General features: G+C 41.6%; 1 protein-coding gene across 1 annotated transcript in view; it reads left to right on the forward strand.

Annotated features, from left to right (window-relative positions):
* SGIP1 (SH3GL interacting endocytic adaptor 1) overlaps positions 1 to 13850 on the forward strand; it is a 277554-nt gene that overhangs the window by 187944 nt on the left and 75760 nt on the right. Inside the window, exons 12-14 of the mRNA XM_072649764.1 lie at positions 7548 to 7559; positions 12728 to 12752; positions 13665 to 13716. Coding sequence (XP_072505865.1) covers positions 7548 to 7559; positions 12728 to 12752; positions 13665 to 13716 — 89 coding nt within the window. The remainder of the gene's footprint in view (positions 1 to 7547; positions 7560 to 12727; positions 12753 to 13664; positions 13717 to 13850) is intronic.

Below are 13850 nucleotides of genomic sequence, written 5' to 3' on the forward strand. Positions count from 1 at the left end.
CACACCTGGCCTGGACGGGTGCCAGATAGACACAGTAAAAGACAGGTGTTTCTTGTGTTTTCCAGTTTGGCAAGAGATCAAAGAGCCCCAGCGTGTGGCTCCCACACCTCAGCCTCCCCTCACATGCTAGAGGCAACACTTCTGCCTGGGCTGAGAAGGAGAGCGGTGCTGTTTAACACCTGCTTAGTGAAAGGCACCAGGGGGTGACCAGGGAGACAGGAGGCACAGGAAGAATCTTGTGCCATTTAAAAAACTGATCAGCCCATTTAATTAGTGCTGATCATCATATATTTGCTAAGACAGGGACACAGTTCATATTAATTTCTAATAATTTCCATCCATGCTCACATGTGAATTAATGTATTATAAAATAAATGGTATAAGTTGAGAGGGGAGAGAAAGAGAAGAGAGACTAAGGAAGTAGAGGAGAGAAGGGGAGGGGGGAGGGGAAGAACAAAGAGGAGGAGGGAGAGAGCAGGGAAGAGGAGAGGAAGAGAGAGAGAGAAAAAGGAAGGCAAGGGGGAAAGGAAAGAGCTTGAATAGCTTAGATCCTTGCTAACAGAGAGGTGAATGTGAGCAGCATCTCTCGGGCTTTTGTAGTGGTACAGCCAAGGGGCACTAATGGCTAGGGAAATACTGACAATAAAACTGGAAGTTAATTGAATTCTTTATGGTGCCACTGATGGAACCATTGCATTTGCAGTCGAGTCTCCTGGGTCAGGGACAACTGGGGCACTCCTGCAAATATCCCCTTCTCTTTTCCCCTGCCTTTGAAAGCTGCCCTCTCCAAACACCCTGATGTGTGGGTGTGCAAAGATGTGCACATTGGAATTGAATAGCCCAAGTATAATTACTGAATCCTACTCCCTCCCTAAGCCTCTCTAAGGATGCGCTTTCTACTATGAATAGAAGATTCTGTATGATTTGCCCAAGTTAAATACTGTTTGCATGCCTGGTCTTCCTCTCACTTGATCATGGAAAGAAACATTTTCAGAGTTGGAAAAACCTTAAAGAGTCTTATTCTACAGATGGGAAAACTGAGGCATAGAGAGAAGGGATCTGCCTTGGGGTATGTGGATAATAAAAACAGAACATGAATTTGAACCCAGGACATCTGATTCCATGTCCAATCCCCCTTTCCTCTACTTCTTGAAAAATGACCATGCTCGTTTTGCATTTTACAAAGGTTTTCAAAAGAAGTAAGCCCTTTAAGAATGGTTTCAAAAAAGTTTAAATATGGAGGAAAGCATCTGATCCACTTTGCAGACAGCGCTCAACCCTGTAGCATGAGAACAATCTTGCTTGTGGGTCAATCAATTCCATGTAGTGAGTTGGGATTCCTGCTGCCATATTGGAGGCCAGACACATACCAGCAGCTCCCTGGAGAGTTTTCTTGTGTAAAGGACTTGTTTGTTTTGAACTGCTTCTTAGGGGAACCTATTTCATCTCTTATTTTTTTTTCTTTTTCCATGCTTTCACTTTTAGAGGAAAAGTCCGGTAAGATACAATATTCACCTTTTCCCCCTTTTTGACCTATGATTAGCTAAACTCTGTTTTTCTCTTTCTCATTATGCATAGACCAGGTTGTACAGTAGAATCATAATGCTTTTAGTAAAGATATTAATAACGTGGAAGGTGTCTGGAGGAGAGTAAGCAGAATGATGAAGGGCTTCCAATTGATGCTAATTGGGATTGTTTGAATAAAATGGAGCTATTTAACATGAAGCAAAGAAGTTCAAAATAAAAAGGGAAATGATAGTTTTCTTCAATTATTAGACAGTATGGAAGAGGGATTAGATTTGATCCATTTGGCTCCAGGAATAAGAACTAGGAGCAATGGACAGAGGTCTCAGAGGCCCACTGAGGCTTGAAAAAAGGAATGAACTTCCTACCAATTAGAACTGTCCAAAAGGAGGATGTGCTGAGCAGCCTTGAAGAGCAGTGGACTCCCCTTCACTGGGGGCTTAAAACAAAGGCTGGAGGACTACATATCAGTCATTGTAAAGGGGAATTCTTGGGATGTAATGACCTTTGCAGTCCTAGTCCCTATAAATTCTGAGATTCTGATTCTTATAATGAACTAAATAACATTGACTAAGAACTGGATTCTTAAAACACTCGCTTAAAACACTAGTCTAACCTGCTGATAATACAAATGCAGGTAAGGAACACACATTTAAATAAGACAAACTGTGGACCAGGACAGAGTCTAATTGTTACATGTGAAAATGAAAGAGGAAGGTACTTATTAAGTTACTTGCCAACTCTTTGCTATGGATTGAAATGGGATGAGCTACCACAGGCTCACTACCACACAACCTCACGTTGAGTGATGGTGGCAGTCTTGCCACAGATTTTCCTCCAGTCACAGGCAACGTAACCAATGTGCACTTTGGGTCCTAAGACGTTTCTTCATTCACTCAACAAGAATATATTAAGTGCTTATTACATGCAAGGTCCTATTCTCGATGCTATAGTAAGACAAGTCAAGTCAATTAAAATTTATAGAATATAACCCTAACTCTAAATGTGCTCACCTATAATGTGAGGCACTGTACCAAGGACTGGATCTACAAAGGCAACAAATAAAAATAAAAACACTACATACCTTCGATGAGGTCACATTCAAGCCCACTTCATTGAATTACAAAATAATAGAATTTCTAGTGTTTGGAAGGGCCCTCAGTAACCATCTGGTACAGCTCATATACAGAAGGAATCCCCATTATGATATGTACAACAAATGGCCCTCCAGCCTCTGCATGATGACTTCCATGTCCTCTGCTGTCACTGGAAACAGCTCATTTTACTTTGGCTCTTTTCAGCTTGCTGGGAAGTTTTTCTTCACCTCAAGTGTGATTAGTCTCTTTACAAATTACACCTATTACTTGTCTCTGCCCAATCTGAAGACGCCTAATCTATGTTCCCATAACAGCTCTTCAAATGTTTGAAGACAATGATTGTGCCTTCCCCAACTCTAGACTAACCCTCTCTGGTCCTTTCAGCTTATGACATCTTCTACTTAGTCTGACTAATGAGCGTATATACATACATACAAATGTATATATGTGTATACACACACATGCATATCTATATGTGTGTATAAGTATACATGCATATATATACACATATGTATATTGTATATATGTTATATGTTTATATATATATGTATATACATCTTAATAAGCCACTAGCTTCATTTCCACCAAAGATCTGGTGGAAAACTCTGTGATTATAAGTGATAAAAAATTTCTGGGCTGAGCAAACAAAAAACATTCATCTGCCTCAACATTAGGTAGAAAAGTATCCATTTCTCCTATCAGTAGCATGAGGCTTTGGCTGCGCAGTGAAACTGCTAAAGACATAAGGAGAAAAACATTGGGTGTCACAGATCTCCTGGAGGCCCATTGGAGAGTAACTGAGAATCAGTTATGCGTTGCCTGAAGAATGACATTAAAGCAGACCTTGTGTTTTGACTGTCTGAAGTTTTTATGGAAATCACCAATGGTCTCTTTGAGTCATTCGTAACCACTTAACTTTGTGTTCAACTGCCCAAGTTGGTCAGCTTCAAATTTGGACAGAACTTTCTGAAATAATGGCTTTTGTTTTGTGTCTGGGCGAGGTGCTCCTACTCTTAAATAGTTCCGTTGTCCTCAGAGCCAGACTCAGAGCAAGTTCTTTTTTCATGCTTTTATTTTTGTGTGTTTTTAAGGGGGAATCTATTTTCCATTTTGGGGATAGCTAGATGGCACAGTGGAAAGAACCCTGGACTTGGACTTGGAATCTAGCCTCAGACACTGCCTAGCTCTGTGACCTTGGGCAAATCACTTCACCCTGTGTGCCTCCTTTTCCTCATCTGTAAAATGAACTGGAGAAGGAAATGACAAACCATTCCAGTATCTTTGCCAAGAAAACCCCAAATGGAGTTACAAGGACTCAAAAGTGACTAAAATGAGTGAAGAACTATAACATATCATTTTCCTTTATCCCTCTTCTGGTTTCACAACTTGATCAAATTTTCAAGTTCCCTTGTCAGTGATGGCTAGGGGTGGGATGGGGAGGTATTTGATGAAATTTAACAGGAGCAAGTGTGAAGTCACTCACAGATTCAAAAGTCAACTTCACAAGTAAAATATGGGAGAAATTAGGTATCCATTTATATGAAAAAAGATAGGGGGATCATTAGAAAATGGAAATCCAAATATGCATCTACAGTGTTATATAGCAGCCAAAAACCTAATGCCATTTAAGATGGCATCAAAGGAGGCAAAGAATCCAGACATAAGGCATGAATAGCCCCACTGTCCTCTGCCCTGCTGACTACTTCTATATGACAGTTCAGTTCTGGCCACTAAGGACGTTGGCAGAAGCATGTATGAGAAAGGTACTGAGGTGATGAAGGGCCTCAAATTCATGTCATGAAAGGCTCATTTAGTGACATTTGGGATGTTTAACCAGAAGAATAGAAGACCATGATACCTATCCTATCCTTATTTGAAGGAAAGTCATGTGAAAAAAAGAGAATAGACCAGAAATAATGGGTGAAAGGTGCAAAGAGGCAAATTGTGGCTTGGTGTTGGGGAAAGCATCCTAATAATGAGAGCAGCCCCAAACTAGACCTTGGGAGGTAGTGAGATCCCTGTCATTGGAGGTCTTTGAGCAAAGCTCAGATGAATACTTGTTAAGACTGTTGTCTCAAGAGGAGATTCTTGTCTGACTCTTCATGACCCTATTTGGAGTTTTCTTGGCAAAGATACTGGAATGGTTTCCCATTTCCTTCTCCAGCACATTTTACAGATGGATAAACTGAGGCAAACAGGTTGAAGTGACTTACCCGGGGTCAAACAGTGAGTATCTGAGGCTGCATTTGAACTCAGGAAAATGAATCTTCCTTACTCCAGGCCCTGCACTCTATCCACTGCAGTGCTACTTAGCTACCTAGTCCCTTCTTATGAGCATAATCTTACATAATTTGAAGATTTCGTGGTGGTTTATATAGGAATCATTACAACAACAAGTACTTAGTAATTGCCCACTATGTGTCAGACATGGAGAACAGAGTGATAAAAGGGGACCCAGTCTCTGCCCTCAAGGTGCTTATATGCAAACTAAATGCATGGCAATTTGGGGTTAGAGGGATGGCACTCATAGCTGGAGAAGCAAGAGAACTAGAATATAGAGACATAATTGAACATATGGCAGTTGATGAAATTGCCAAGAGAGTAGAGAGAAGGAGAAGAGGACCAAGGACAGCACCCAGTGGGCTACACACAGTGGAATGACCTGAAGGGATATGAGAATGAGCAGTCAGGCGAGAAGAGGAAAGCCAGAAGAGGGCAGTGTCACAAAAACCTGGGAAGGAGTGAGGATCCAAGAGAATATGATGATCAATGGTGTTGAAGGCTGCCGAGAGAACAAGATGAGGACTGAGAAAAAGCTGTTTGAGATGGAAATTAAGAGATAAGTGTTAACTTGGAAGAGGGCAGCATGAGTCAAATTATTAGGTTTGAAGTGAGACTGAAGAAGGTTTATAAGCAAGTAAGAGGATTAGATTTCACAGTTAAGAGATCATTGATAACTTTGAGGAGAGCAGTTTCATTGAGTAATGAAGCCTGGAAGCCAGATGGCAGAAGGTTTAGAAGAGAGTGAGAGGAGAAATGGAAGTACCTCATGTAGAAGACTTTCTCAAGTTTATCTGATAAAGGGAAGAGAGATATAGAATAGTAGATAGTTGGGATGATTTGTTCGAGTCAGGGGCTTCCTAGGAAATGGGGAAACATGGAAGTTTGGGCAGGTAGCAGGACTGAAACCAATAGATTGGGATCAAGGGTACATGTAGAAGGGTCTCACAAACATTTTTAAACTCTGAAAGTATGAAAAATAACTAATAATGAGTTTAACCTAAAGCAAGATCATAGTTGAAAAACAAACAAGCTCCCTGAGGGCAGGGACTATTTTCCTTTCCTTTGTATCCCCACCATTTTGCAGAAAGCCTTTCACATAGTTGGTGGCTATTAAGTGAATGTGGAATTGGAAAAAGTGGTACAAAAATGCTATTGATTTCAACATTCCTCAGCTCTCTCAGGTTTGGAGATTTCTCTAGACAACCACAGTTGCTATTTGTAGCCTACCGTTGGGTAAGATTGGCTCGTCTAGGGGTATAATAACCCCTCCATTTTGTGAAACTAGCAAGTATCCCACCTGCTTGGCTCATCCTTTCTCAAGTAGGTGACAGGGGGCTACTTATCAGTCAGTCCTTCCCATCTCCTGTCTTCTCTTGACAAACTGAGCCTTGGATAAAAAGATAAAGAGGAATAGACTTTGGGAGAGAGCCCAGCTCAGAGCAGAGGAGGAATTACTGGAAGAAATGCCAGAAGCCTAGGATAAGCAAGCACCCACCATTCACCAGGTCCAGAGGAGTGAGCTGTCCCAGTTATCACCATCCTCAGAGCTTCCTCAAAAACTCAAGTTTTTGTGAATACTAGAAAAGGAGAGGCAATGAATCTTAGCTTCCATTTTGTTTAAGGTTTGCTCTCAGATTCTTCCCTGGGTGAGTGAGAAGTTAGTTAACTAGTTATTTTAGTAACTGTGCATGCTATTAGTCTGGGGGATTAAGGAACATTTAGGATCAATTCTACATTTAAAGCTGGAAGAGTCTGTGATTATCCAGCCCACCCACTTTATGGAAGAAACAGGCCAAGACAGGGAAAGTATCGAGCCCCAGGGAAACCATTTGCCCAAGGACCAAAGTCCTCTCACTCCAAATTCTCACAGATAATGGCCATGTGACCTAGGGCAAATCACTTCCTTTTCATGCAACTCTCAAAGGCTCTGATGCAGAGAAGGGACTGGCCTGCATTGGCAGAAGGAGTTTCCTCACCTGGGAGTTCTCTATCCCAATGAAATCACGGATTCAGTCCCTAACCTTTCTGCTACATCATGTTGCTGTCCTCTCCTGTTCTTCTTCACCACACTCAAAAACCAATAACCTATACTCACAATGACATGAGAAATTGGCTTACATTAATAACCTCTAGTCCTTCAATTGTCCTTTCCGCTAGCTTCTTACTGGAGTCCTAACTAAGGAGGAGCCATTAGGGATCTGCCCCAGGGTACTGACATTTAGAACCACCAATAGACCTCACGATGCTACAGCAGGTGTTAGAAACATCTGGGTCCAGCATCAGCATCAACAGGAAGGCTCTCCATCCAGCAAGATAACATTGGCCTTGGCCCTCACTCCTCAGCAGTGCCCTCAGTACCCTCTGTCCCTCTAGTTGGAGGACAGAGGAAGAGCCCCAGGCAAAGAAAGCCTCCTTTGAAGGAGGGGGCCACCCCATCTGTATCTTCATTTTCCACCTGGCTGTACATCTCCAAACTTCTCCATTATGGCCCAAGCTAGGACAATTCCTGTGGGAGAGGGAGGAACCTATTCTGGGGGGATCTACTCGGGTAACTGTATGAAACTGGATGCTGCCCCAATTCGTTTACTGATCTGTCACTCTCTGACCAGGTATCTGTTCTCTCTTCCTTTTTGCTGATCACAGAGGCGCAGCCCGGTAAGGATTCTCACATTTGTTATCTTAACGTGGGTCATGAAAGCTTCCTGCAGAGACAATGGGGGAACGCTTGTTATCCTTTCAGTGGGCCATAAGATAGGTTACTTGAGGCTCCCAGGGAGGGCTAGCCTTGTCAGATAGAGCAGCATCCTCTAAGGGTGAGTTACTTCCTAATATTCCAGACCTTTTCCAGGGTAGATGCTTCTAATCTTCATCCCCTACTTGGGAATTCCAACCATTAGGAGAACAAAAATGGTGTGTGTGTGTGTGTGTGTGTGTGTGTGTGTGTGTGTGGTATGGTGTGGTATGGGGCTGGGTAAAGGGTAGGGGGAGAAGAGTCAAGATGACAATAAGGAAATTATCACTCTTCAAGATAATAATTGTTTGTCAGAACGTGAGATCACCCCATGCAGGTCTGTGTATAGGATTATACGAACATGACTTTAAGAGATTTTTTTAAGGAAGAATGTGCTCCCAAGTCATAGGATAGAAAAGAAGGGACCTCAAGGGTCATCTAAACCTCCTCATTTTACAGAAGAGGAGACTAGGGCCCAGAGAGGTTAAGTGACTTGCGAAAGGTCACAGGAATAGGAAGGGGCAGGTAGGCTTTGAATTCAAGTACTCTCATCTCAGCCATTCACTGGAGTATTTGTGATTGCAATCTGACAGTCAAATCTCATTAGTGTGTCTAAAGCACAACCTATCAGAAATCAGTTTCTGGGAGGACATGATACATTCTTCTCATCATGAACAGACAGAAATGTCTTTGTTTAGTTCCAAATGACTCCAATCAATCTGTTGATTACTCTAAGGATACAGAGAGCTTCTAATAAAAACCATATTCAAATCTATGTCAATCAGTTAGCAGGTATTTCTTAGAAACAGGCGCTACTCCTCCTGCATAGTTAGCAGTTTCCTATTTAAAACTCATCGTTGTCCTAAGCCCAATACCATATGTTCTATTACTGAGGGTTTCGTTAGCCAAATTGGGAATTATCTCAGTCCAACATTTCAACGTGATACTAGACAATTGAAAGCAGCCCGGGGGGTAGCAGGGAGGGGGGAGGGAGTAAGCGGGAAAAGATCTCAATTCCAAATTGAGTGACAATCAAAATGTCAAAAATATTGTCTTCTGTGAGAGGAGGCAATAAGAGGCCAGTTGATTGACTTCAAATTGGATTTTTAAAAATATAATTTGATAGAATTTCGTTTTTGTACACATGCCTAGACACAGCCTTAACTAGCAGGTGGCCTTTTCAATACTTTGCTTTGCCTGTCTCTCTACCAACTATATTCAAGCATCATTCAATAGTAGACTTGCAAAAGAACCATTTTGCATAGGAATTCAAAGACCTAAAGTTGGAAGGAAAACGTCATAGGCCATTTAGTCCAACCCCCTTATTTTGTAAACAAAGAAACCAAAGAAAGCCAAGAAAGCTATGACTAGCCCAAGTCACACTGGTGCAAAGCATCAGGGGTGGAATTTGAACTTGGACCATGTGACTCTTCACTCTGCTCTTCTGTAACTTGCTTTTCTAATGGCAAATTAGGATGTACATCACTGGAACTCAGGGCTTTTCCCAAAAATGCATGTTCTTTTTGTCCCCTGAACTTATAATCAGTGAAGAGTTCTCCTATATGGGTCCTGTGTTGCATACACATAAATGGGGTTTACAGAATCAGAGAACTACAGAGTAGAAAGAAAACTCAAAATTTATCTGGCCCAGGTCCAACCCCAAGAAAAAGTCCATCTACATAATGCCCCCCAAAAGCTCATTGACCCAGCTCCACTACAACTTTCTGTGACTAGGAGTCCCTCACCTGCCAAAGCAGCCCAAGCATTTTGTAAGCAGTTGAAATTGGAAATGTTTGAATCAAAAATATGTTTCCCAGTATTCTTCCCCACCCCCACCACATTAGCTTGGTTTGAGAAGAACATATCTAGTTCTTTTCTTCAAATACTTGAAGACTGGTGTCGTGTTCCCCCCGACTCCATCCTAAACTCTGTCCTTTTCCTCTTCTTCTATTTCCAATCATTTACCAAGACTAAGTATTCTCATTTTTTTCATCTAATCCTCAATCAGAGCAGAGCAGAGTAGCAGCACCTTCATGGTTTCTCAATCTCAGCACTCCATCCCCATGCAGACTAGGATTCCATTGGCTTTCAGGGAGCCATATCTGACATCTATGTTGAACAGTCAGTCCACTAAAAGCTCCAGATCTTTGTTCATATGAACTAATTTCTAGAGTTTAGATGGAGACCCCCAGCACCAACTACAATGGTGTGGCACATAGTAAGAGCTTACTAAATGTGTTAATTGAATTTAATAGAACTAGATGAGGGTCTTTTCCCCACTGCTGATGTTCAACAATAAATACTTATTATGCGAATGCTAAAAACTAGGATGGGAAAAATTTTCAACAGAAATTTTAGATTTTGGTTGTTTTCATGGATACTGAGATTTGAAAAAAGGAAGGCAAATTATGTTTTAAAAAAAGGAAAAACGTGTGCATTGTGTGAAACAAAGGGAACTTTATCATGTTGAAAAAGAGAAGACTTTAAAGAATAACTTAACAAGTATTTATAAAGTACCTATACTATGCCAGGCTTAGGCGCACACAATACTTGTCTTCAAGTTACCTTCAAGAAGGGTAGGGAGTGATACAAAAGGTCAGATTTTAGGTTGATGTCAAGAAGAACTTCTTACCAAAAAGAGCTGTGCACAAGAGCAATGGTCTGCTTTGGGAGGTAGTAGGTCTTCGCATACAGATTGAATGGCTTACATTGGGGATGGTGTAGAGGTAGAGGGAGTGACTTTACTGAGGGTTCTTTCAACTCTGAGAGACTAGGATTCTATGACAGGGGTCCTAACCCCACTGATGTAGAAGGATTATTATTTGCCCCAGTATTCTAAAGGGTCACTGCATCTCCTTTGACAGCCCATTAACCATATGATACACCTGCTGGGGGGCAGAAAATGAGGAATATGTTCTTTCAAATTATGGATACAATTAAAAAGTTCTGCTCCCTTTTCAACAGTCTTTGATTCTCTCAGTCCACTGAAATCTTCAAGTCTACACCAGTCATAAGCCTTCCTGGATTTGGCTTGTCACAAAATAAATGGACCCAGGACTCTAGAATAACCAAAAATGGCAGAAAAATAATCCAAAAGGCAGGTTTGAATATGTGGATTGAATGTTCCCCCTTCTAGGAATAAGCCTCACTTATAGGAACTTAAAGCAGGATTTTCATGGAGTCTGTTAAAATAAAATTGCTTGCTCTACCCCAACTTGAAGCAATATGGTAACCAGTGTCTAAACCACATCTGAGAAAGAGGAAGGGAGGGGATTCCTCATAGGAGGAGTCCTGTCAGTGTTTTGTTTTTATAAGAATGTCCTGTATTAGTGATATAAATAATTTTTCCAGATGGCTGCACCAAAGGATATAGTAACAATTTCTCAAGAAATCATGGATACACAGCTCATAATTACTATAAGGGAGACCTTCAGGCTAAGTTGTGAAGGAGGAAATTTTTTTTTGTTCTCTTCTACCTGACATTCCTCATATATGCTTCCTTCTTTGGGAATCCCATAGTCCAGCCCCCAGAATTCCACTATCCTTATATTGCCTCCCACTGGTTCAAGGCAGTGATATCCCACCCCACCACACACACACACACACACACACACACACACACACACACACACACACACAAGCCTTCCTTTCCATTCCTTTTCCACCAATTTAAATGTATCTGTTCAATGTCCCATTTTCTCATAGCCTTGCCAAGGGACTAACCAGCTTCTTCTCATCAATAAATCCAAACTTAGGTGTTAAAGGCTGATGGTGGCTTATTCTTCCTTCCAGAGGGACTCCTGGAGACAATGCTTCAACCAAAATCATTGTTTTCTTAATGTTATTTCCAATGTTGTGGAAGTCAGAGAAGCAGATAGTTTAGAGCTGAGGAGGCTTCCCAGAGAGCCCCTCAAATGGAAGGCTAGACTTCTCTGCCTATAAGTGACTAGCTCTGAGAATTACATTTGATACAGCAAACTCTTATTAAGCACATGCTAGCACTGTTCTACGTACTGAAGACAAAAAGACAAAAATGAAAACAGTACTTTGCCCTCAGGGCACATAGATTCTAGTGGGAGGGAACAATCTGACAAAGAACTACAACATTTTTAAACTATAGGAGGGAAAGAAAAATAGCCACTGAGGAAAGGGACAAAAGCAGGGATGGCCTTGTGAATATGACCCCTGAGAAGAACACCGAAGGGAGGTAGGGATTTCAGGAAGTGGCAGAAAGGAGGGAGAGCATTCACGCACGGGGCACCTGTGATGGATTGTATGTGATGGATTGCCCGCTGGGAAACAGCTAGTGAACTGGTTTGACTGGAATGAAGAGAGTGGGGTAGGGGATCAGTAAATCCAGCATTTAAATGATAGAATAGCTTCAGGGCATGGCTCTGTTTCTTCTTCCCTCTTTCCATCCATACTTGTATGGATAATCTTCCTGGTATCATAAAGGATGTTCCCAGTTTCTGTGAGATTACTCCAAGTCAAGCAGGATCCTTCATCTACACCAGAGTTTTCAAATATCAAAAACATTGTGTGGATGGATAGGTGGGTCATGTTGGTCTAATTTTCATTTTCTTAGGAACTAGAAGATTTTTAATGGAAATAATTTATGATCTTGCATCCAGCAAGCATTGATGATTGAGTTAATGATCAAAGCAAGTCTTAAGTATCAATCCCACCCAGATAGCAGATTTATTTGGCTCAAAAATCTTTGATTTGCCTTTTCTCTTTTATTTTTTTTCCTTTCTTGTGTCCTTCCCTCCCTCTCATTTCTTTCTTTCCCCTCCTCCTTTTTCTTATTCCTTCTTTTCTTCTTGCCTTCTCTCCCTCTTTTCTTTCCCTTCCTTTCTCCTCTTTTTTAGTTAACTCTATTTTTTGGTTTAAATATAAAACAAATTTCTGTGTGTGCATGTGAGCTTATTGTCCTGCTGTGCACACCCCATTTTGAGCCCATTTCAAGTGATACCCATTTTTCTCTCTTTGCCTTTGCTTCTTTGCCCAGCTTAATTGAAATGACAGAAATATGCATATTGTACCAGATATTATATGTGGTCCTAATCCTTATAGTATCTGTTTCTAATTCTAGGGTGCAATTAAAAGGAACTTATCCAGTAAGTATGGCTCAGATTCCAAATCTAGAGGACATCCTGTCCAAGGAACATCTTCCTGAAGGAGAGCTCTGTGTGTGTGTGTGTGTGTGTGTGTGTGTGTGTGTGTGTGTGTGTGTGTGTGTTTGAAATATGGTCTCAGCCTCAACATGGGAAGCCTACCTAGAACTTATTCTTCTTTCTTTACAGCAGAGAAAACTCAGTGATGCCAGGAAACTCCTGTGGGTTCTGTGCTGCCCATGTCTAAATTCTCCCAACCAATGTGGGTTGGCATTTCTGCCAGTACCAGTGCTTTGGACAGCCTGCTTCCACGCTGGCCCAGCTCCATGGACATTTAGTTTCTGACTTAGGTGTAACAGACCTCACAATGGGCAGAGAGATGGGGGTGAACAGAACTGAACAGATCTTGTACTCTTGTATTGGCAAGGCTAGTTAACCAGATCAGTTAAATGGGATCTAGTCTATGGTAGAACTCCCCTAGAGTGGTGAGTACAGGCTGGATCATGCAAAATGAGTCAGTATCTTCTCCAGTTTCCTGTTTTCTTGGCCCCTCAGCAAGAGAAGGGCAGTGGTTAGTATTCTTTACACTCTGGCTTAGCAGCTCCTTACAGTAAACAACTGATGAGCAAACTCATCCACTAAACAAAGGAGAGTCTTCTCTTTGTGGGCTGAATATAGTAGTTTAGGGGGCCAATAAAATCTGATTCAGTTCAGACAAAGGAATGTAACATACATGAAGGGATCAGATGTGCTCTCAGACCTAGGACATTGCATGATAAGTGTTTGAATGTAGAGTGACTTTGTATGTATCCATTTGGAGATCAAACTTGCACGTGTATCTAAATGTAGCTCATGTAGGAAGTCCCAGCAGAAGGGGATAGAATTACTCTAAACCTATGTTGTCCTGTGCCACAGGTGAAGAGGTAGCAAGACCGCGACGCTCAACACCCACACCAGAGCTTGTAAGGTGAGTATGAAAAATACACCATGAGCTTTGTACAAAATCGGGAGCAGAGGACATCAATTTACAACTCCCTTCTGTCCTGAATTGTACCCATAACCATCTACTGAAAAGAGGTCTGGCTGCAGACGGGAGTCTAG

This window comes from Notamacropus eugenii, chromosome 2 (assembly GCF_028372415.1).
Source record: "Notamacropus eugenii isolate mMacEug1 chromosome 2, mMacEug1.pri_v2, whole genome shotgun sequence".
NCBI lineage: Eukaryota > Metazoa > Chordata > Mammalia > Diprotodontia > Macropodidae > Notamacropus > Notamacropus eugenii.